Source organism: Prionailurus bengalensis, chromosome A1 (assembly GCF_016509475.1).
Source record: "Prionailurus bengalensis isolate Pbe53 chromosome A1, Fcat_Pben_1.1_paternal_pri, whole genome shotgun sequence".
NCBI lineage: Eukaryota > Metazoa > Chordata > Mammalia > Carnivora > Felidae > Prionailurus > Prionailurus bengalensis.
Genome location: NC_057343.1, coordinates 112,649,597 through 112,673,937, shown reverse-complemented (window position 1 = coordinate 112,673,937; position 24,341 = coordinate 112,649,597). Strand labels below are relative to the sequence as shown.

Below are 24,341 nucleotides of genomic sequence, written 5' to 3'. Positions count from 1 at the left end.
GGGCGCGCCCCGGCTCGCGGGGCCCGCCCTGCGTCGGGCGCCCAGCCTCGGGGCGGGGTGCCCGCGGACAGACGGACAGACGGACAGACGTCCCGGCGGCGGAGCGCGGAGGCCGCGGCGCGCGCAGCCGCGGGGCTGGGGTCAAGGCCGGGGCGCCCGGGTGGCGCGGGAGGGGTGGCCGGACGCGCGGGGACGGCATGGGATGTGACGAGCGGCGCGCTGTGCATTGTGGGAATCCCGGGGCCGCGGCGACTGGTTCCAGTTCACTCGGCAGCGGAGCCGGGCGGAGGGGGCGAGCGCGCGGCGCGCGGGCGGGAAGCGAGGAGGCGGGCGGGCGGGCCAGCGACGAGCGCGGAGAGAAAAGGCGCGAGCGGCCGAGAGGGCACGGGCCGGACACCTAGCTGCTGCCGCCGCCGCCGCCGCCGCCGAGCCGCCCCGTAAGTGCCGCGCGGGCCCCCTCGCCCCGCGCCCGGTCCCCGCCGCCGGGTCCGGCCACCGCGGGCTTCCGGCCGCGGGGGCCTGGGAGCGGCCGGGCCTGGCGCGCACGGGCGGCGCTCGGCCGGGCTCGGGTCGCCGCGCTCGGCGTGGCCCACGCGGGGCCTCGCGCGCGCACGGCGCCCTCCCAGGCCCTCCCCGCCCGGCCGCGCGGGATTCTCTTTGGTTTTGTTCAAACAGCGAACCCGGAAGCCAACTTCTCTCCAAACCGCGTCCTCCTGCCCGCGCCTGGGCGCTTTTGTGGGAAGGCGACAGTGCTGGCCCCTCCCCCGGCGACCCTTCCCGGGGCGGGCGGGCGGGCTAAGCTAGAGGCCCGGGGAGGCCCCGCGGCGCTGGCCGGCCAGCGTGGGCCTGGGCGACCGGGAGCTGCGGTGCTCGGAGTTGTACTTGGTGAGGGCCCCGCGGGCCCGCGAGTTGCCGGCCCCAGCACAATAAGTCGGGCCCGAGAGCCAGGTGGCCGCGGTGCAGGCGTCTGGCTCGCTCTCTGCGGGGAGGGGAGGGTTGGCGGCTGGGGGATACTTGTGGGATTGGAGCCAGGCAGGGCCGGGGAGGGGGTTGTCCAGGGACTGGCTGGAGAGGGGACGCGGGAACCCCCGCTGCCCTCGCTCATCTTCTGATCGGCCTTTTGTTTGCTTTGTGGTTGGGAGGTTTTTGTGTTTTCTTCCTTTCTTTTTTTCTTTCTTTCTTTCCTTTTTAAGGTAACTCCAGAAGGCTGTAGGCTTCCCGGTGGAGAAGGCCGGGAGGGAAGGGACTCGCTGGGGGTGGGGTGGAGTGGAGAGGTGAGTGCGCTGGATGCTGCAGGCGGTGTCACCTGACAACAGGTGTGCGGGGTGGCGCGCCCCGCCTCCACTCCTGCAGGGACCACGGATCACTCAAGGATCTGGTCGGCAGACTGGAAGGTTCTTTTAGACAAGATATTAGGAAAAATATTGCTGAGTTTGAAAGTGAGAAATGTCCGTACAATCAGCTAAGACAAACCTGGAATTCAACAATTACAATTACCGTGAAATCCTTGTAAGATTTTAACGACCCAATAAACAGCATATAAAAATAGACAAGAGGGGCACTCCTGCTAGCTTCTCTTTTTCTTCCACCTTTGTGGTTTGAGGTTTTACCGTTAAAGAGGGGGCAAGGTGCTTTGTTCCAAGGCTTCCTGCCCCACAGACTAGGGGAATTTCAAGCAGCTTTAGGTTTGAATGGGAGACTCTAGTAAGTTTGGTGGAATCCGCCTATTGCAGGGGCGCCTTTAGTGCCTTCAGGGGGGTTACCGGCTCTGAAATGGCCACTCCCTGCCTGCAACTGGAATTAATACCCATCGTACAACAACTAGCTGAAGTTGGATAGCCGCATCTCTGTCTTGCACAAGAGGCTCTCCAATGAAGATAAATATGCTTTTAAACCTTATATTTTTTTCCTTTTTTAAAAGTTTTTTTAAATGTTTATTTATTTTTGAGAGAGAGAGTGTGAGTTGGGGAGGGGGAGAGAGAGAGGGAGACACAGAATCCGAAGCAGGCTCCAGTCTCTAAGCTGCCAGCACAGAGCCTGATGTGGGGCTTGAACTCATGAACCGTGAGATCATTACCTGAGCCAAAGTAGGATGCTCAACTGACTGAGCCACCCAGGTGTCCCATAAACCTTTTTTTTTTTCTTAACAAAACAAACTAAAAACCCTCAGTCTTTAAATTCTTGCCCCCTATAGTTTTAGGTGGAGGGTGGGAAATCTCTTCATTCTTGTATTTCGTTTTAACCTGTCACCATTGTTAATGCTGATCCCTAAAGGCATTGGGGAGGTGGGAAGGGTTTAAGTGAAAATTATTTGAGGTAGGTAGGTCCTTTAGAATGAAGAGTAGTCTGGAACATCACATGTGACGGTCTAATGCATTGTCCTAAGTCACTACCGTGGTCTATACCAAAGGGCCCAGACACAGGGAGTGGTACATCTCATTCTGCCATTTCCTCTGGTCCTGGTGACAACAGAACTCCAAGAGTCCTCATCCCTTCCCCACAGGAAGGCTTGGAGTACATGTTTTCTGGGATTTGCCTCCAATACCTTCAGAGCTAATGCTGCCCACAGTCATTTAAAGGAGATTTATTTAAATAAACAAAAGTGCAAAGTCCAAGCTGATGAAGTCCAATAAGAGCCTATGTGTGGTATTGATCAGAATTGCAGCAGCTTCTAGTTTTTGGTTTGATTGTGCCTTTGGATTTGTGTTGGGTTTTTCAGAGCCCCGTTCTTGGCACATATGCTGGGAAGGAGCAGGGACGAGAGGGACCCCGCACCTATCCTGTGAGTCCTCCCCACGTTCTACAGTTTTAGAAGTACATTAGGTCCCGCCCCAGCTCTTGCGAGGGAACCCAGATGGGTTCCAAAGAGTTGTATAGCTTGTTTTCTTGACTGGTGTCTTAAAGTCTTCCAATAAATATTTCCTGAGAATCAACTCTGGGTCAGGCACTGGGGACAAAAGCATGATCAAGAAGTGCTCAGTCCTTGTCCTTGGGAAACTGACACAAGGAGAAGACAGGCAAGGGGCTATTGCGAATTTGGTGCAGAAGGCCACAGGAGCTCCCATAGTAACCCCCAGAAAGGTGACATAAGCGGAAGCAAGCCCTTACCGTACAGAAAGACCAAGTAGGAGTTGGCTGGGCAATGGAGGGCAGATGGAGACAAGTGTTTGAGGCCTGGGGAACCCCATGTGTCAAGTCTTAGAACAGTGAGAATAGAGGTCATATGGGGGAACTGCCAGAGGCTCAGAATGGCTGTATCATGGAGGGAACTCAGGTGAAGCTAGAAGAAGCCATTGAAGGTTCTGAGCAGGAAAGAATCATGGCCAGATGTATTTTATTGTTATTGTGAATGCTTCATGTATTCCACAAATACTGAATAGCTTCTGGATGGCAAGCCCAGCCAGCCAGGGTCCTGCCCTATTGAAGCTCACATTTAAAGTTTTCCTTTGATAACCTTCCGTTGAAATTATTATCTTAATGTTTGGCACAACTTTTAAAAGAGAGAGGAGTGTGAATTAAAGTTTCCTCGTGAGGCAGGAAGACAGTGCTTTGCTATTGAAATGTCGTGCTGACTCCCCTAGCCTCTTGTAAACTCTTTCCTGAATAACACTTGGTTCGGGTTTTTGTTTGTTCCCCACCACTAAAAACCTAACACAGGAGGAAGACGTGTGCTGGAACAAAAAGTGCCATTTAGGATTTACTTATTATCTCAATTTGTCCCTTTCTCCTTGTTTGTAATCCCTTGGTTCGCTGAGGGTGGACTGTAAGTTCTTTAATCCTCCGGCTCCCTTTATGATCTAGTGTTTTATGAATGGAGAGAGAGGTTTTCCCTGATTGGCTCGAGCACCAGAGCAAGTCTCTGTTCTCGGCCAATCAGAACGCTGTTTCTGAACCCCAGCTCTGTGAGCGATACTTGTGTAGTAGATCCTCCTGCCTCTGGAGACCTGACAGCAGTGACACCGTTAATCATCTGGTATGGTAGGAGTAAATGGAAGAGAATGCTGTAAACAGGATTAGTGTCCTGTGCTTCAGAATTAAGTGTCTCAGGTTTGCTGTCATGATTGGACTTGATGGGAAGCTGACAAATGCATGTGGACACGTGGGCATTCATCCAGCTGCAGGGAGTGGATGGTGCAGTCCTCCCTCGGCGATAGCAACTGTAAGCGCTGATCGCTCAGGTTCCCTGTCCTCGGGTGCTTGGGATGGGGGCCATGTGACTGCCAGCTCTGCAGCAATTCTGGTCAACATTTCATGCGGTATCAATATGCACAAATTCATTGCTTAGGTAACAGAGGACCTCAGAATCTCCAGGTGGTTTTCTAAGTGCCCTGATGAATAGTTTTCTGTGCTGTAGCCTTAGTGGAGGTCAGTCACTTAGAGGTGTGAGAAAGGGAAGTATTTCCCTCCAGTCTCTTACTGAGCTAGTTGCCTGGCAAGAGGAGAGGTGGCTGGAGCCCCAGAATTATTAGGGAGTGGGAAGGCCTCTGTGGGGCTCCCACCTCAGCCGTCAGGGCCGTTGTGGTGTTTCCTCCCTGGGAATCTCTAAGATGGCCCCACAAGCTCCCTGAACTTCAAGGGTCTGAGCTCCCACAGGGATCGGCCAGGTATGTGTCCGTGAATGGTTTCAATGAAGGTCCCTGACTGCTGTCCCACTTGCCACATTTCTGAGTCCTGTGGCCTTTGGAAATGCTGTCCTCATCTTTGTCCAGAGAACTGTAAATGCATCCAACTAATTAGTCACCATCCAGCCAGCATTTGAGGGCCTACCAGGTACCAGGCAGGGCAGTGGGTTCCTGGAGGTACACTGGGGAGCAGACTGGTACGTCCCACCAAGACAGACAAGGAAATTGGCAGTGATGATACAGTATAGCAGCTGCTAAGGTTGGGGAGGTTGGCTTCAGGATATTTATATAAATTGGATGTTGAGTAGCAATCCAGTTGGAAGAAAGGGCTGGGAACTGCATTTGCAGAGCACTTTATAGAAGATTGAGAAAAGCAATTGAACATATTAAAGAATGGTGTCAGGGTGAGGAACGTCACGAGGGATTTGTAGCTGGGCTCGGGCCACACGCAGGAATGTCCACTAAGGACTCCGGGAGCCGTTCGGCCTGGTGGAGCCCTCGTTGCTGGAAATAGGGAGAGATGGGCAGGAGGTCAGTGGGGCCTTGTGCGCAAGGCTGGAGTCTGGGCATAGGGCTGGCCCAAACTAGACTGTGACTGGCGGGCACAAGGCACCGCCACAGCAGGAACAGACACAGGGCTGGAGAGAGTGCTATCGACTGAGAGGGTGGTATGTGCCGAAGTGACGAAAGTGGTTTACAGGGCAGTGTGGAGCCTGTTACGGTGCCCTGTTGGGGAAGAGTGCAACAGTGTGGTAGTAGGTAGGACAGCCCTTTGACCCTTTTTCCTCTGTGGCCCTTGTGGTAGTAGAGGGCTTGTCATTCTTGTGTCCATCTTACTCGTGGGATCCTCACAGCCAGGCCTCTCGCTAGTCCTGTGCCAAGAGGACAGATCAAGTGCCCCGGTCACAGCTCAGTTGTTGAGGAGCCGTGGTCAGAGACCTGCCTATCACTCAAGCCTAGCTTGTCTCTGGGTAAGCCTTGGGTTTCTGCAAGCAAGGGTCATGTCTACTGTGATTGATTTATAGTTGGAGGAGTTGCAGAGGTAAAGACCACAGAGATCCCTTTGGGATCAACCACAGAGTCTTCATTTCCTGGCCTGATAACAGTCAAAAAAGCAGCTACGCTCATGTGTAGTGAGGTTGCCTGAGGCCGTGTCACTGTCTTCAAAGCACTTGGGGTCCTCCCTAGGGGTGAGGACTTCTGGTTTATTGAAGGGGGGGCTCTCCTGGATGATTAGCCTGGGAAGGAAGGACATCGCTTTGTCAGTCTGACAAGATAGTACAGCTGTTTCTTTCCTGAGCAATGTCCATGCCTTGAAGAGAAGCCGACTGTGCAAGAAGCCACTTTTTTCTGTGACATAGGACTGTCCATCTCTCAGAAGAGGCTGGATGTAGGGCATGGGTCAAACAGGGCCCAACAGGCTTTGGCTGGTTGCTCCCACCCTGCTTCAGGGTCAGCTTTCAAGTTGGTTTGTTATAGGACAGAGACTGGCTGTTTTCTGAGCAAATAGCAAAAGGGCGTTTCTCAACCTCTTTTGCAATCACGTGTGGCCATGTGACCAAGTTCTAGTCGATGAATCATGGTCAGTAGTGGTATGCTCCGCCTCTGGGTGTGGCCCCCGAAGGCCTCCATGTGTTAGCATCCACGACCTCTTTCCTTCTGTGGTGACATTGGGAATTGTGCATTGAAGGATGGGGGGCGGTGTCTGGGTCCCTGAATCATGTGGAGAAGCACCAACCAATCATGGAAACCTACTTTGGACTTTCCACGAGAGAGAAATAAGCTATAGGGGCTTGTTTGTTACAGCAACTGGTGCTGTCCTTGCCAGTTCAAATACCCAACATTGGTTTTCGAGGAGGCGGCCTTTGTTCGTTGTTGTTGTTTTTATTGACTTACCTGAGCACCCACTCAGTGAGTTCTTGGCAGGCCCCGTATATGCATGTTTTGTTCAGTTTTCCCACCAAATGTTTGAAGTCGATTCTACCTTCATCCCTGCTTGACTGATGATAAAATAAGCTCAGAGGGTAACATCATATCACATGCCCGAGGATGCATGGGTGGTAAGTGGCAGAGCCACAACTTGAATGAGGTCAGTCTGACTTTGGAATTTGAGTTACACAGCCTAGTGCTCAACAGCCACTTCCATCACGGCTGCTCTGTCCCCAACGTGGGTGCCCACATCTCCATAGACCCCTGAAGAGTAGTATGGAGCCGGCACATTCACAGGTTCATCTGGAGACTGCCCAGCCACAAGGTGATTTTCTCCAAGATGTTTTTAAAGTCCGTACACATGACTGGATGTCATGAAGCTGCATGGCTGACTCAGACGTCTTTCCAAGCTGTGGCTGCACATTGGGGACCTAGTTAGAAGTGCAGGGAATAAAAAAGGGGCACCTGGGTGGCTCAGTCGGTTGAGCATCCGACTCGACTTGATTTCAGCTCGGGTCATGATCCCAGGGTCGTGGGACTGAGCCCCACGTGGGCTTCGTGCTGAGCGTGGAGCCTGCGTAAGATTCTCTCTCTCCCTCTGCCCCTCTTCCCCGCTCACTTGCATGTGCACACACTCTCTCTAAAATAAAAAAAGTGCAGGAAGAATGCGGGGAAGGGTGAGGAGCAGGAGCTGCAGGACTGCCGCCAGGGGAGGGGTGAAGACGGGGCTGCTTTATCAGGAGCCTGACTGAAAACTAGATGTGAAGATGGTTTCCTCTCAGCATAATACCCCTTGAGGATCCATGACATTTAAGGCCCTGCCTGGGACCCCGGGACTTAGGGATGAGCTGACCACAGTGCCTGGCATCAAGCAGCTTGCGGTTCGGCTGAGCTGGGCAGGCAGGCACACAGATACGTGCCAGGATATGTTCTCTGGGAACGTGAAGCAGTGAGCGATACCAGTCCACGGCTGGGTCCGAGGATAGGGATCTCACGAGTGCCAGTGCAGCAGATTGGCACAAGGACAGAGGGTGTCACAGGCAGGAGAGACAGCCTGTGTAAAGACATTCTAGACACTGCATCCGAGGGCAGGAAACCAGTGGTGGCCTGGAGCATCGCCCCCAGGGGGAGGGGTGGCAGGAAGCGATGCTGAGGAAGTAGTTGAAGGATGCTGTTTGTGGCTGGCTCAGGGTGGTGAGGAACCAGCAAGGGAGCAGAGATCCCCTGGCATCCATGGAGAGAGACTAGTGCTGGGGAGGGTAGATGAGGAGTAGAGAGAGCTGAACTGAGGCAGGGAGGCTGAAGAGGAGGGAAGAGGCTTCGGTAGTTACGAGGTGCGTTCAACAGAGCTTGGCTAATGGCTGGGTGCTGGGAAAGTGGGCAGAGAGAATGGGCCCATGTTGACTCTCACTTAGGGGCTTCATGCACGAGGTTGTCACTGCTGGAGCTGAAAATTCCACAGGATTTGGAACAGGAAGGGATTCAAGGTGCCCATGGGATTGTCAAGTGGGTCCTAGCCACAGGCAGTCAGAACAGAGCTCTGGGGCTCTGTAGCCAGGTGTGCACTGGACTAGAGACCTGGGAGTCACCGTCCTGTCCATGTCCACATCAAGACTCTTGGCTGGAGTGGAAGGAAGGCACCAGGAGCATCACTTTTAAAGAATGAGCATGTCTAGGGCCCATCAGGTCTCTGAATGCTAGTGGCTCTTCCCTGGGGCAGGACGTTATTGATTCCCACAGAGGCAGCCCCAAACCTACCCAGACAGGTCTGCCTGGAGATAGGGCTGAAGCCTGTGCTCCAGTAAGAATGGGACTGAGCTGCATTCATCATCACTGACTGCAGGCCTCTCCTGCTGAAAGAGGGGAAATGTTCAGATCTGAAAACTCCGGGTCCAGAGGCATTGGGTTGGTCTGTGAAACACATTTGTGGTAAAGCAAACGACTGCTAGGAAACCCAGCGGCAGCTTTCCCTGCGAACACACATATGCACACGTGTACATATACCATTTCCTGCTCAGAGTGAGCATGTGCACCTGTTTGCAGGGAATGTCTCAAGATGGAGCTCATCACAGCAAGAAATGGAGCCATCTCATTGTTTCAGAGAAGCGCAGACCCTTCTGGGACTCTATTTTTAGCACTCAGTGATCCATTAACACTTGGTACCCCTTGATGAGAAATACAAGGTATTATCATAGTCGTCTTTAGTGCCCCTCCCCTTGCCACAAGCCTCCAAACATCTATTCAGAGCTGGGGCTTGAGCCACCTTCATTCTGTCAGAGGGCCCCCAAATTCTGCTCTCTGTTGTTTTGGCCATGGCTGTCAGGCACATGACTTGAGGTATCTTAGGGGTCACACTAATGTTAGGTATGAACCACAAGCATGTTCCGAATACAGGGTTGGGCATCAGAGTAACAAGGACTCCTAACTCTGTCGCCTCCACTGGCATAGAGGCCTGGCCTGTTGGAGCTGGAGGCACCCACACAGCACGCAGCCTGATCTCAGTTTACCAGTAGATGGGAGACCTGCCCATTTGGTTAAATGATTGAGCATAAATGTCCTCTAAGACATGCTTGCCTCGTGCCGGAGAACAGGCTGAGAGGCCTGTTCACAGCTCCTCTCCCAGCACCCTCACTGTCTTTCATGATGACCATTTAAATGACTGTAGGGTTATTTCCTCTTTCTCTTCCCTTCTTCCCCACCAACTCTGGGAGGACAGCGACCTCATCTGCCTTGTGTACTACCGTCTCCATTTTCCAGCATCATTCCTAAAGTGGATGCATGAATGACTGGAATGCTTTTAGCAAATATCTGAGACCTTGAGTGCTCTTAGCAAACATGCAGACCTCAGTGGTACTGTGCTAGGGGCCCAGCCAGGGGCAGCTCTCTGAAAGCCGGGGCTGTATGCACATCACTGCCGTGGTGTGAAGTGCAAGGGAGCCCAGTGGATGGAGGGGCTGTACCCGAGTGCTCAGGGTAGGGATGGCAGAGAGCAGGAAGCAAGTGTGAGGAATAGAGGAGGTCTTGGCGAAAGGGCACAGCCACTGCAGGGGAGGGCACTTGAAGGGAACTGTGTGTGACCCCCACCCCTGCCCCATGTCCAAGTTTGGACCCCAGGAGGTATGGGGTGAAGCTGGATGGATGTGCCAGGCCTAGATTTCTAGGGCATCGCATGACAGGCCCAGGATCTTGATTTGACCTTAGGAACTGTGGCAGCCAGAGAAAGCTTTAACACCGGGGCCGTCGAGTACTCGGATTCGTATGCACCACCCTCAGAGGGCCAATGGATTGGAGAGTAGGGCAAGTAGTGGGGAGATCTCTTCAGGACATATTTGCGATCATTTGGTTAGAGATGACCTGGATCCAGTCACAGTTGGGGTGGAGAGGAGAGGACCCTCCGTGAGGTGTTGAAAAGGGGGCATCCTCTGGACTGTGTGGCATTTTGGATGTGGATTGGGAGGAGGATCAGGGTAAGAAAAGCCCTTCTCCCTCTTCTCTAAGGACAGGCCCTGCTAGCGGACTGGGCGTGTTCTGAGGGCCTGTGATTGCAGCCTGACTATCTGCTGAACTCCTGTGAGCTGCCATTGCCCCTCACGGGGAAAGGGTCACGAGGTAGAGATGCTGCTTCCATCAGGCGACCTAGGTGTCAGGCTTTATGTCTTTATTCCAGGGGAAGGTGACATCGTTTGCTTTTTTTCCACGAAGACTTCAGCAAACTTATCAGCCCCGGTCTCAAGTGTATGAAAATGCAATTATTAAACAAGCATATTGGACGTAGCCAAGAAATCCCATTTTCTTTTATACCACGTGGCATAAAGGCAGGGCACTTAAGAGCACTCATTGTCAGAGTAACGTTTAAATGTAAGTGGCCGATAAAATTGATGTCATGGTATAAAATGTGAAAAGCGTAGCCAATCTCTTCTTAGGGGCCAGAGTGCGCCAACCAAGTGCACGAACTGGGCCTGGAGGACTCAGTGGCCGCGAGGAGTGGCCTTTCTTGTAGGGGCCGGAGAGTGTGGGGAAGAGGGGTTCACTGCCCCCATGATCCTGACGGCTGTGCCTCTTGCCTCCACAGTGTGTTTACTGACTCACCTCCAGGGCCGCCGCCATGTCGAGCCGGGGTGGGAAGAAGAAATCCACCAAGACCTCCCGGTCCGCCAAGGCGGGAGTCATCTTCCCCGTGGGACGGATGCTGCGGTACATCAAGAAAGGGCACCCCAAGTACAGGATTGGAGTGGGGGCACCCGTGTACATGGCTGCTGTCCTGGAGTATCTGACAGGTGAGTGTGCCCGGGTCCACCGAGGAAGGGCTCCGCTGTGCTCACAGAGTGGCTGTTCCGACACTTGCCCAGGACTGATGGGACCTGTCTGCTTCCTTTTATTTTGGAACTTTTCAAACCCCCGGAAGACTCGTAAGAGTAGTACAATGAACATTTTCACCTAGGTGTCCCGGTTGTTAACATTTTGGCCCCTTTCCCTTTTCTCCCCCCCACCTTGTGTGTGTACGTGAACATGCATGTGTGCACACGTTTGTACCTTGATTTTTGGCTGTTACACAGTCCATGTGGAAATTTCCTTAATTGTCCCCAAAACGTCCTCTATAATTTTGTCTGGTTGTCTTTCCTGACCCAGGATCCATTTCAAGATCACACATTTCCTTTGGTTGTTGGGTTTCTTTCATCCTATTGAAGCTGAAACCGTTCCCCAGTTTTCGTGATATGGACATTTTTGAAGAGTGCAGGCCAGCTGTGTTGCAGAATGTCCTTCAGCCTGGGCTGGTCTCAGGCTTGGATTCAAGTTAAACATTTTGGTAGGAGGATTGCCTAAGTGGCATTGAGGCCTTGCCTGGTATCACGCCGGGAGGCACCTGATGTGGATTTGTCCTGCCATTGGTGATTCCGTTTGGTCATTTGGTTAAGGTGGTGTCTAATGGACTTCTGTACCTCCTGAGTCACAGTCTTCACCCGATGGCTTTGGCATCACTTGGTGATCTTTCCTGAATCCGTTATAACTGTAGTGGTTATAAAAGAGTGATTTTTCTATTTCTGTCATTTCTGTTACATTTATCAGTTGGCACTCTTCAGTAATGAACCTACTTTCCTTCTGCCCTTCCTCTCTATTTCTTGTACTCTCAGTGTTGCTTCATGGACTTTGTTGGTTTAGTGGGTAATACACTATCCTTTCATTGCTCTGTATGGTGCTCACCTTGTCCCACATTTGACCTTCAAGCTGGTTCTGCTGTGCTTTGCAGTGGCCTCTTCCATTCTTACACATCTTCTTGCCTTTTCACACAATGCGATGTTCTAGACTCACCCTGAATTTTCCCAGCACCCGTCTTGGAATCAGCTCTCTCTCTGGCGGCGGGGGCAGGGGTGGGGGGAGGGAGAGAAGGGGTGGTCCTTTTCCCAGAAATAATCCTACTGGTCTTACTGGTGGCTCCATGGCAATTGTGGGAAGCCGGCTGGGCAGGGATGTCACCCCCATTTTTAGTGATGACAAAACCAGCCTTAAAGCATAAGAGAACTTGCATAGGGTCGCACATAGCCAGTGAGGAGTTGGGACGGGACGCAGATCCTGCTGGCCTGTTGTAATGCTTTTACCACTTACTGTTCCATACACAGTCAGGGTAGCTGGCAGGAGGGGCACCCTTGATTCTTGCAGCCAGCCCTCCTCCAGCCAGACAAGGAGACTCAGCAAGACAAGGTTTCCTCTTCCGAAGTGGTAAGAGGAAGCAGAAGAGCTGGGTTACCTCTTGCTCTCCCTGGTCTCTAATTAAGGCAAGAGTGAGGGTTCTTCCATAAAGAACATGGTCCTGAGGGATATGGTGTCTTTGTTCTTTTGAGAGCACCTAGGCAGGAAAAGACATGGGTGTATTACAGTTGGGAGGCATCTGTACTTCTGGGACATTTAACCCTTGGCTCCTCAGAGACTCTTTTAGGTGGCATGCCTGGCAGCATGCGCTAGTCGTGATTCTTCTCTTCTATAGATGAGGAAACAGAGGACCGGAGCTCGTGACGCAGGAAAACCATGTATAACATTGGCAGTCAGGGGCGAAGTTACTAGACAGGAAGCAGAGGACATTTCTACTTCTGGCTTGGCGGTTGTATATGCTCTGTGACCTAGAGTGATTCACTTAACCTGTGTGGACCCCAGTTCCCTTACAACTCAAAATGTTGATAACAGCCCATGTCCCACCAGCTCCAGGCTACTGTGACAGCCGCAGGTCTTTGTTTGAGCACAACGGGAAAGCTCATGTGCTGGGCATACCCAGCTAGGCCACGGTTCCTGGTGCCCGAATGCCATGATGTCCCTGTCACGGGGATGTCCACAGACACTACCGGTAGGTCAAGTACAACATCAGTTTCGTGTCTGCCGTCAGGCTTCTACCATTTAGTTTGCTGGGGGGAAGACCATTGCTCCGGCATATCTGAGGCAGTTACTATGTGTGCCAGGCAGAAAATCTAGTCGTCTTTGGTTGCCTGGCTGGCTCTGGAACAGAGCACAGTGCTCATGAGTTTGAGGCCAGTGGGTCCATTCTCATGGGGCCAGAGACCCTGACTCTGTTTGTACCCACAGCATTATGCCTTTCCCGCCCCTGCTCTCGTGGGTATGTGGGAGTGGTCACAGAGGGGTGTGGGAATGGTCAGGACAGCCCATCACTAGGGCTAGAAAGTAGCTCAAGGCAAATCTTTACTCAGGCAGCAGCCTTGTTAACCCCTGTGTATTAAACATCATACATATTTTTAAGTTTTACCAAGTCCTCCCAGGAGAGCTATAGTTAGCTGAATCTGAGCCACTTTTTGCTGCCCTCACATACTGCTGAGTCATTGGCTTGACCGTTGCCTTATGCCTGCCCCCAGCACGGTGCCTGGCCTACGTGACAGACACCTCGGGAGACATCCTGAGCCATCAGTCACTTTTGTGGTTACTTGAGTCCTGTTCCCTGATGGGAGAGTAGCTGAGCTCTGGGGCCCTATCCAGTGAAAAACACTGCTCCGTTCTGCCCCTCAGAACAGTGCTGCATGCCCACACTGACTGACTAGCCCTAAGCTCCCTGGGCTGGGATGTGGGAGCATGTGGGTATTTGGAAGTTCTGAGCATCTGCCCAGTCACAGCTTTGGTTTTGATCCATGAGTGAGAAGGGAAGGTGGGACAAGCCCACTTTCTGTCCCGCTCTTTGATTTTATTTCCCCGAAGACACTTTCTGGTTTGTTCCACACACTTACTGAGCACCTGCTGTGTACCAGTCACCATGCTAGGCCCTGTATGAGAACACAGGAATGACTGGGGCCTGTTCTGTGGGGCTCATGGTCTAGTCTGGGAGAAAGAACCAACCACACCAGATGGTTACTGCCTGTGATAGATGCCACAGAGAGCGTAAATAGGCCAAAGCGGGGCTGGGCTAACTGGGCGCCTGGAGATGAACTGGCTCGGAAGGCTTCTCTGAGGAGATCTCAGCTGAGACCTGGAGAAAGCTGTGCGGCCAGCCGGCCCTGTGAGAGCTGGGAGAGGCGCAGTGCCACTCACTCAACTGCACTCCGTGTGCCTGCCGGGTGCCAGGCTCATCCCAGAGCTTGGGGAAGACAGGGAAAGAGCAAGAAGCCCGAGCAGCAGCCGTCGAACAGCTCAGGGCCTAGACAAGGATGTGGCGCAGACATCATGCTCTAACACCAGGCATGTGAAGCGAGCACCACTCACTCAGCAGGTCCTCACCGAACCTGCATCTGGCCCAGGGATCGAATCCAGAGCAAGACCTTTCCTCACCCTTCAGAGCTGCCTGTCCGAGTCCGGCCCAGGCAAGCAAAAGGCGGTGATGCTGCAGAACTGTACGTGCTGCTGGTAGGTGTCAGGCCAGAGGATGCTTGTTAACCCGGTAACCAAAGCTTCCCTGCCTGTCCAGTCATCACCTGAAGAGGCTTGTGGAAGGATTATGTTCTCTGCACGACCCAGACTCTTACAGGTGGTACACACAGTTGCAGGCACGGTGATGGCGGAGTGCCCCATGGTACCCTTGCACATGGCTGGGCTAGGCCTCCTGCCTTCAGCAGGCCTCGGTGGAGAGATCAGGGGTCTGAGAGGGCTTGCTAAAAGGACTGCTGAGCTACAGGGCCCTGGTGGGACTAGGTGGCTGTGGAGCAGGGAGCTGACGTCTCCTTGGTGGCCGGCCCTGGGGACCATGTGGGACGCCACAGTGTTCAGTAGACATCAGGAAGAGGCAGTGGAGCTGGACGGATAAGATGTGGACCCAGGTACCAGAGCCGCCCTTTCATTACTGTGGCCTCAGATAAGTCGCTCACATTTCTGAGCTGTGGTTTGGTTATCTGTACAATGGGGTTGTGGGGAGTGTCTCCCAGAGTTCTAGAAGCTGCAGTGAGAGGATGCAGGGGAAGTGCTCTTCCCACGCCCTCACGGTGTAAGTGCCCAAATCTCACGTTAGCATTTGAGAGAGGAGGAAGTCCCTGGTACTCCTGCTCTGGCTGCTGAGGTGACTTTCCTTAAGGCTGGTGATGGGGGCTGTCACCGCCCGCTTATGCTTGTTATCCTGCAATTCGCCAGAAGCCACCGGGCCTCACCAGACACCCGCAGGATGCCCTGGCAGCTTCAGGCCCTACTCTCCCTGCTCTGTTTCAAGTGGCACTTGATTCCTCCTCCTGAAGCCTGTACTGGCCTCACCACCAACATGTCCTGTTACCGAACTCTTCTGTTTGATGTTGGAGGCCAATTCTGACTGAGCATCTGGCACATGCATGGAAATCTTCTTGGAAGATTTCTTAGTTAGCCAGGAGCTGAGCATGCCAGAGCTGAGGCCAGACCACTTTTAAGAGAGCCTGAACCAGGGTGCCTTGGGTTGAGCCGAGTCATGATCTTGCAGCCCGTGAATTTGAACCCTGCATTATGCTCTGTGCTGACAGCTCAGGGCCTGGAGCCTGCTTCAGGTTCTCTGTCTCCCTCTGTCTCTGCCCCTCCTCTGCTTATACTCTCTCTCTCTCTCTCTCTCTCTCTCTCCCAAAAATGAATACATGCTTAAAAAAAAAAAGTGTCTGAACCACCAGCAGCCCTTCAGACAGGGGACCATCAGAGCCCAGTGACACCCCACCACCACCCTCCCGCCCCCACCATGCAGAGCGTGTTTTCAGTGGTGAGGGACCACATAGGTTCTCCTTTGTACAGTCTGCTCCCGGCTGAGGTAGATATGGGAGGAGGTTGTAGCTTTGCATCTTGCTCTGAAAAGTGAAGCAGGCCTCTCTTTGTCCTCTTGGGTCCAGAGCCCAATCATCTGCTGCACTTAAAAGGAAAAAGGCAACACTTGGAACCAGCTTGGTCGTGGCAACCAGATAGCTCCTTCCCCAGATCCAGCTTCCCTGCCGGACTCTTTCTGGAGTTCTCCCCAAGCAGTGTGACACTGTCCACTTGTCATCTGGGCCTCCCTCCATTCTCCACCAGGGGAGTATAGCAGCCTATATTGCTCTTGGGGCTCCGTGAGGATTGACACTGCATCTAAAGTGTTTAGCCAGCTTTCTTAGTAACCTCTCAATACATGGTAGATGGAAGCAAGTGTTACTGCATGGAAACTGAGGCAGTCAGGGCAGCCCCAGTCCATTCATTGTCTTTGCCCCCATGGTACTGTGGTACTTCTCCCTTAAATGATATGTAAGGGAAGAGGGAACCTGACTTTAATCAGTTCAGAAGCTTCTGGAATCTCTCCTCTGTGCCCAGCATAGCACTACTGGAAGGTATAGGAGATGTGAAATGAGAACTATATGGCGTGGCTTTTGTCCCAGTGACCTTTCCATTGATGATGGGGATCCCCAAGCCCAGAGACCAATAAGGGAATAGGGCAAACAGGGTGGGGGGGGGGGATAAGTTAAAGGTGCTTGAGTCCCACAGTTGGGGGTGGAGGGTGGTGGGAAATGAACAGTGTGTGGTAGAGCAAAGAGCAAGCACCCTTATGATTTGATGGTCTTGAGTCATGGGTCAAGGTCCTGTGGGTCAGCATTGCTCAAACAGTGCTCAGCAGAACCTACGTATCTGGTGAAATTCGAGAGGTATTCCACCAAAAAAACACAGCCGTATGACTGAGGTCAGAAGATGGCTAGATTCACATCCCCTATTTTGAGGTGGATTTATGAATAACCTCGACAATTTTCTCAGTAAAGGAATTTGTTTTAGTTTGGGAACCAGCAAGAAATAGCTTTCTTTATGTCAAGACTCTTTAGAGCCCTTAACATGTTGGTGTCACTGTGAATCCCCATGGGAAGGAGCTGTGCTACGTAGTGGTTCCCAAACTTTTATCACAGAAGTCTTTAAGGAACACCTTTAAACACCTTGCACAGTACAGTGTAGGGAACACTGGTGTGGCTTTAGCCCATGACAGATGGCACTATAGGGAAGGCTCAGTGAGGAAACAAAATCGAAAGCTGTCATGAAGAACCAGCTTTGGTTTGTTGTGGCATTGAGGCAGGAAGCTTGGCTGATAGATAAGGAAACCTTGGGTCTTCCTCTTCCACACAGGGCCCAACCCATAGAAGGTGCCTGAACATTTGCTAGGTGAGGTGGTATCTTGGGAAGCCCTTAGCACTTACTTTGCTAAGCTGAGTTGCTCAGATATTGACTCGGAGATGGCCTATCATACCCCAGGCTCTGTGCCAGACACTGAGGTCCAAGACAAAAGTCTCTGCCCAAGGAACTTACTTCCTGGAAGGGAAGTGCCTTTGGAGCCATTTTATCCAACCCTTGAGCAAAGAACAGGCCTGGTTCCTGTTCATCAAATCCAAAAAGATGTGCGATGACATCTTTTCCTTTTTTGGGGGGTGGGGGGCAGAAACCCTGTCACATGGCCTGAGCACAAACCTTACTCTACCAACTTCCCTCCTAGTACTTAAGCTTGTTTGCAGAAATTCAGTGCACTCTCAGAGGGTTTCTCTGAGAGAGATGTCAAGCCCTGGCAGCCAGCTCTCAAGACTGAATGCTGACACCTTGTGATAGGTATAGACTCTCCCAAGGTGGCTATGGGAGCAGCCTGCTGGTATGGGTCCCTAAATTGTGGTCCATTTAAAAACCCAGCACCAGGGGCGCCTGAGTGGCTCAGTCGGGTTAAGCGTCCGACTTTGGCTCAGGTCACGATCTCGCGGTCCGTGAGTTCAAGCCCCTCATCGGGCTCTGTGCTGACAGCTCAGAGCCTGGAGCCTGCTTCAGATTCTGTGTCTCCCTCTCTCTCTGCCCCTCCCCCGTTCATGCTCTGTCTCTCTCTGTCTCAAAAATAAATAAACATTAAAAAAAAATTTTTTTTTAATAAAATAAAAAAATAAATAAAAACCCAGCACCATAGGACTGCATTTCCACCTCTCACAAGGTAAGGCTATAGCTAGAATTTTTTTTTTCCTGTCTTCTTTGGATCTAAACTACAAAATGATGACCTCTGGAGTTTTATATTTCTAAACCCCACTCCTGCCGTTTTCCCAAGCCCTGACCCTCTCAATGCCCATGTTTCAGCCTTGGTCTTCCCTCTCCTGTCTCTTGTTGGGGACCAGAGCCTCCCTGTCTTCTAGTCAGTACCTGGAATCTTCTCCCCATAGATGCTCCAGTCAGAAGCTGCCGTGGTGAAGTTTACAGGGCCAGCTCCTGACCTGGGGAACAAGCAGGGTCCCCTGGGTGACCTTATGGCCACTTTGCAGACTAGATGAGTCTCAGCCCTTGTGCCTAACCACATCCTACAATAAAACCCTAAGGGAAAGGGGTGACTCTTGCGAATATACCTTGCTGTCTGGTTTGGCTGACGAAATGATCATCCTTATCCCAGGTTTTAGCTTGCTTCATTTCTGATCTGTAACTGGGTCAGATGCTGCGTATCTCTCCTGTGTTAGGGGCTCGGTTGCACTCCGTCCCTGCCCTGTCTCCTCTCAGTGCAGGAGGGGGAACCCTCCCTTTCAGCAGCCTGTCATATTACACGGATACTCGGTTCAGCAAACACCTATTGGACTTGGTGCTTCTGGCCTAGGAAAGAAAGGATCTGACAAGCTTGGTAGATTGAGGTAGGCAGAGGCTGCCCTTGGCTCCATCACTTACCTGGCCTCTTTACCACTTTCCTATCCAGGACACCCGAGTGTGTCCTGTTACTCCTGCAGCTAAAAATAGGGCAGGAACAAGAGGACAGTCAGGCTGGCTCCTTGATGCTCTGAGGCCCCCCCAAATTCCTCCTGAGTCTCTTGCTTGTCTGCCTGACCACTCCTACCTTAGACTAACACTTCCGGCCAGGACCCAGCTAACTCTTGCTGGCACCTTCTTGGGCATTCATGCTGCCCTCAGGCTCTCACCACCCCACAGTGCTCATTCTTCTGCAAAGCCCTTTGCCAGTTTTATTCTCCTGAACACACACACACACACACACACACACACACACACACACACACACACGAAAGGGAAGAGATTTAATGAGCCAGAGGGCTGCAACTAGAATGAAGCTGGAAACACTGGAGTTGAGACTAGTGTACTGGACACCCATTGTGTGCAGACCATAGTTAAAATCATATTCCCATTTTGGGTGATATGAGCAGTTTGTGTTTAAAAATGTAAGAATATAGGGGCACCTGGGTGGCCCAGTCAGTTAAGCATCCGACTTCCATTGAGGTCATGATCTCGCGGTTCGTGGGTTCAAGGCCTGCGTCGGGCTCTGTGCTGACAGCTCGGAGCCTGGAGCCTACTTTGGATTCTGTGTCTCCCTTTCTCTCTGCCCCTCCCCCAATTGCACTCTGTCTCTCTCTTTCTCAAAAATAAATAAACATTACAAAACACATATTTTTTAAATGTAAGAAGCTAAAGCTCATCCATAATGCCATTGCCCAGAGATAGCTGCTGGGCCTGACTGCCTCTTGTGTGTATGCACACACGCATGAAAGGAAGTTAGATTTTAGCTTTAATATTTGTTTTTATTAATATCTGCGATTAACGATCTCCACTGATAGCCCATCACAGAAAATCATCATTATACATAATCTTGCAGAGCCAATCATGTGTTAATTTAGGAGGTGCTCCCACCTATGCTGCACTGTTAGTTCTCCCTCAGCCTCCCTGGGGGAGTAGATGATTCCATGGTGGGTAGACATCCGAGGAGTGCTTGGGAAAGCAGTTTATCACAAGGTGCCTTTGACATTTTCTTCGTCGTGTGCTGTCGGCCTGCCCGCCTGTTAGCAGATCCAGGGTGGGCAGGCCTCGGGGCTTGAGGAGAGAGCCTGGAAACTGCCACAGGGTGCGATGCCTGGAGCTTCGCTACCCCAGGCAAGATGTGGAGGTAGAAGCCCGGCTTGACAGCACCCTTCTCCCACAAGCACGTGAATCTGCCATGGAGCTCAAACACTGAGTTTCTATCTAGTCCACCACCCAGTCCTTCCAAAGGGTCCATAAGGTGGTCCATGAGAGTGTAAGTGTGACTGGGGTCCACTTCATGAAACAATGGCCCTGCTACCCCTCCCTTCTCGGGGCCGAGGGCTGGACTGTGTCACTGGGATCAGAAAGGAACGGCCTCATTGCTTTCTTTTCTCCCAGGGTGTGGCTGGTCTTCTTACTCTCTTAGCAGTGTCTTTCACAGAGCTGAAGTGTGTGATTTTAATGAAGTCTGGCATCTTAATTCTTTTTTCATCTATTATGCCTTTGGTGTTGTCTCTAAAAAGTCCTCGCCAACCCAAGGTCATGCAGATTTTCTCCTATGTTATCTTCCAGGAGTTTTATAGTGTTTTATGTTTAGGGCTGTGATCCATTTTGAGTTAATTTTGCAAGGGGTATAAGGTCTGTGTCTAGATTCACTTCTTGGGACGTGGATTTACAGCGCTAGCGCCATTTGTTGACAACCTCTCTGTTTTCTCCAAGATAAGCTGCATTGCCTGGGAATGCTCGGTGGTCAAGGAATCTCACTGTTGCTTCATGATTTCCCTGGGAACGGTGACATGCCACTTTCATTTCTGCCATTGGGGTCTGCACATGCATCGACAAGTTCCCTCTCAAGGGCTGGGTTTTTGCTGGGGCCAGTGGAAAAGCACACAGCAAGACAAAACCTGTTTTTGGATTCAGGCAAGGAAAAAGGTGTGCCCAACACTAAGTGTGCCTCTTTCCTCTCAGACCTGCCATCTGGGATCACTTAATTGTGACTGAGGTACATCCTTTAGGATTTCATTTCATGAGGTCTTTTAGTGATAAGCTTTCTCAGGCTGTTTTTGAACATGCTTCTGTCACATCCATAAAGTCGTTAGCTGTTACTTCTTTAGTGTCTCTATTCTGGGATCTTTCTCCTTATAAAACACAAATCAAATATATGTTAGTGTTTCATTCTTCCGTATCTGTTCATCTCATTCTTATTTTTCATTTCTGTCTTGCAGGTCTTATTTGTGGATAATTATTTCTGATCTATCTTCTGGAACTGTCTCCCAGTTTAATAATTCTCTCTTCAGCTGTGTCTTATCTGCTGTTTAATTCAGTCACTGAATTTTCAATATCAGCTTTGAAACTTTTATTTCTAGAAGTCCTGTCTGGTTTTCTTTTGAATCGGCTTGGTTGTTCTTTATAATTTCTTATTTTCTCTTCATTTCCAAAGTTTTCTCTAAAAATTATTTCTCTAACTAAAGTTATTGTGTATTTATTTGAATAGCTCATTTTTTCAATTTCATCAAGGAAAATGACAAATATGACTGTATATATCTAAAGCATATAATGTGATGATTTGATATCCATACATATTGTGGAATGATTGTCAAGTTTATCTGAATTATCCTAATAATGGAAGTCTTCATAAATCTATTTCTGCCAGATTTTGTTGTTCATAAAGTCTGCCTCTCTTCAAGGTTACAAAGGAATTCCCCCTGTGCTTTTGCTTGGTATTTTTATGTTTTAATTTTTTACATTTTTACTTTGATCCATTTATCCTGATACATAGTGTGAGATAAGGATTGACTTAATTTTATTTCAGATGGTTACCCAGTTTTCTCAACACAATTAATTGAGTATCTCATCTTTTCCCTGGTAATCTGAGATGCTACCTTTACCATATGTGAAATTTCTAGATATATTTAGGGTTATTTCTGGGCTTTATTTTCTGTTTCATTGGTTTGTCTAGTTACATACTTTATGTTTCTCATATCTGGTAGGTCTTTTATTGTCTTTGATTGTTTTCTTTACTAAGTGATGTTTACCAATGGTAAAATTTCCCTGTTCCCCTGAACATACAGTGAGACATTCATTTCCCTTCGTGCTCTTTTTCCTACCCAGTTCTCCTCCCAGGAGACAGTATTATTAGTTATATGTAAGTTATCTATCTTTCTAAAGATATTTTTCTTCTCCGTTTTCATTTCAAAATCTAAAATATGAAATGCCAAGAAATAATGAATCAGGATAATGGGTACATGTGATGTGCACAGACTGACACTGATATTTGAGCCAGAATCTTGGCTGGGAGAATCTGAGGGTTGTTGATCTCCCCAGTACCCCCCAGGCCCCTGAGCCAACCCTGAGACCTCACTTGAGACTGTGAGGTGAGACCTGCCTGGATCTTGGACCATCAGGGGGCTGGGATGACTTTCCTCTTGGATGACTGCTTTATAGTTCAGTTCATATTGCCTGCCATGGATCCTGAGTGTTGGCTCTAATACATGAAACCAGGCCAGTGCCTTGGAGAATGTCCCTGTACTTCCATCCTTAATCACGGTCTCAGTGGTGCAAGTGCTTAGTGTACTTGTTTAGTGATCCATCCTTAATGACCTATTGGTGAAGGAGTTACCAAGCTCTAACCAGGTGCAAGGTGCCAGGCTGGGTGCTGAAAGTTGAAAGAATCCGTGTTTATTTCAGAAGATTTGTACTGAGTGTCTGTGATGGGTCAGACATATCGGAGGTCATATTTGTGACCCCGGGGCTGGAACTGTGCCTTCCCCACCCCTCCCCCATCACTGTGTGCTCAACTACCAGCATGAGGGCTTACATTCTGCAGCCGCTTAGTAAATAGTTTTTTACTGAAGGTAAGAAGACCAGCTACAGGGATGAATTTCAGGAGGACGGAATGTCGGTAAGGTCACAGGCTGCCAGGAAATTGATGAGATGGGAGCTGAACTAGACCCCTGGATTTTTAAATGTGGCATAATTAAGGTTACGCTAATGACACCAGGCATCGGGGGCCAGACCAACCTGAGCAACAGCAAGTGTCAGGCAGCTGTTGGTGGCAAATGGGAAGGCGTGGGAAGTTTGTCAAGAGCTGACTCTCACTTCTGACACAAAAGCCACTGAGGATGTCTGTACCTTGAAAAGCAGAGGAAGCGAGGAGCCACTCCACTGACTTAAATAGCAGCATCCCAGGAGCCATGCTAGAAGTACCCCAGTGTCTCTCTGTGGATGACCACCAAGAATGGCTTTAAAGAAATACTTACTAAGAGGAGAAGGAAGTGATAAGAATTCTACAAATATCTTCTCTCTTGATATCTTCCCGTTAAAATATCAGCAACTAATAAAACATATTTATAGTCCTCTTGCTTTCTTTCCCTGCCTGAGGGCCTCTATGTCTAGTCAACCTAGAATAAAATATCGTGAAAGTGAAAAGCCACTCCTCAGAGCTATAAATACGTTGTAGCAAGAAGACAGACCCAAAGGGTATTCAGGACAGTGCGCCTCCCTCCATCTCCCTGTCTCTCCCGTCCCCCCTACCCCACCCCCCAGCCGCCTCCAGTTCCAGCTGCCAAGAGGATAACAGGGACTGTCCTTGCATTTGCCAGGCTGCTCAGCCTGCCTGCATCTCTGACCCTGGCTCCCACCTTCCTTTCCTTTATGTCTTCCCTCCTTCATTTTATGTCCCACCTTCCTCTTTAGGCAAGTGCCTTCTGTGTGGTGGCCAGAAGAGCGTGTTGCCTAGTACTTCAGAGGCCTGTGACGGCGCCTGATGCTGAGGTGTCGTCTCACGGGATTACTGTCATGCCCGCGTACACAGGGAGACATTTGTAGAATGGCCTTTACAGAAGACATTTATAAATGTCGTCCTCATTACAAGGAGGCTCTTGCTCTGCCAGAGCCCACATTTCTTGCCTGCAGGACTGTGGGAGCCATGTGGGAATCCAGGGCCTCTGTAAAAGGCTAATCGTAGGCTTCCCTTGCCATGTCTGTCCTGACGGATGCTCCTTGTGGTAACTGGTAACTAAGGTAGTCTTTGGTTAACATTTATCTGCTGCTTCTGTAAATCTGGCTGTTGGCTGCTGAAAGTCAGTATCAGAAAATGAGGGCTTTTACCTGGAGGAGCATTGGTTTCCTTGCCCTCCAGCCTCCTCCCCAGGCCCTGGCAGGTCCCCATTCCAGATTGAGAGTGGCTTGTGGTAATGTTAGCTTTGGGGGCATGGAGGCCGGTGCTTTCAGTGCTAGGCAAAGGCAGAGCGATTAAGGAATGAAACATCTGCCTTATAGTGAGCACTTGCTATGTGCCAGGCACTGGCTAAGTGCTTCACATTTGGTAGTTCACAGGATCCTCACACTTCCTATTCTGCTTAGAAGGAAATTGGGGCTTAGAGTGTAAGTAACGTCTGCGAGGCCACTCAGCATAGTGACCCGTCTCTAGAAGAGCATCTCCTGTAGGCTCTCTACAGGAGCTCAGACCTTAGCAGTTACCAGGACAGCATGGGGGTCTCAGGGTCCCTCAGTATACTGCGCATCTCTGTTGTCTCCAGTGGACGTCACAGGAGGATGGTATGCACCCAGTCCTCCAAGGCTGGCTTGGTCCTGGGTGGAGCCACAGCCTGGTGAAGGAGGCAGACAAAGCCTCCCAAGAGGGGCAGG

General features: G+C 50.8%; 1 protein-coding gene across 4 annotated transcripts in view; it reads left to right on the top strand.

Moving 5' to 3' along the window:
* The first annotated feature begins 226 nt into the window (after positions 1–226).
* Positions 227–24,341, top strand: part of LOC122487571 (core histone macro-H2A.1) — a 79,098-nt gene continuing 54,983 nt past the window's right edge. For 2 of the 4 annotated variants that reach the window (XM_043588278.1, XM_043588271.1), the window contains exons 1-2: positions 227–437; positions 10,624–10,828. In XM_043588278.1, the coding sequence (XP_043444213.1) occupies positions 10,657–10,828 (172 nt within the window). In that variant the 5' untranslated portion in view covers positions 227–437; positions 10,624–10,656. The remainder of the gene's footprint in view (positions 438–10,623; positions 10,829–24,341) is intronic. The other 2 variants (XM_043588260.1, XM_043588267.1) reach the window with 2 other exon arrangements.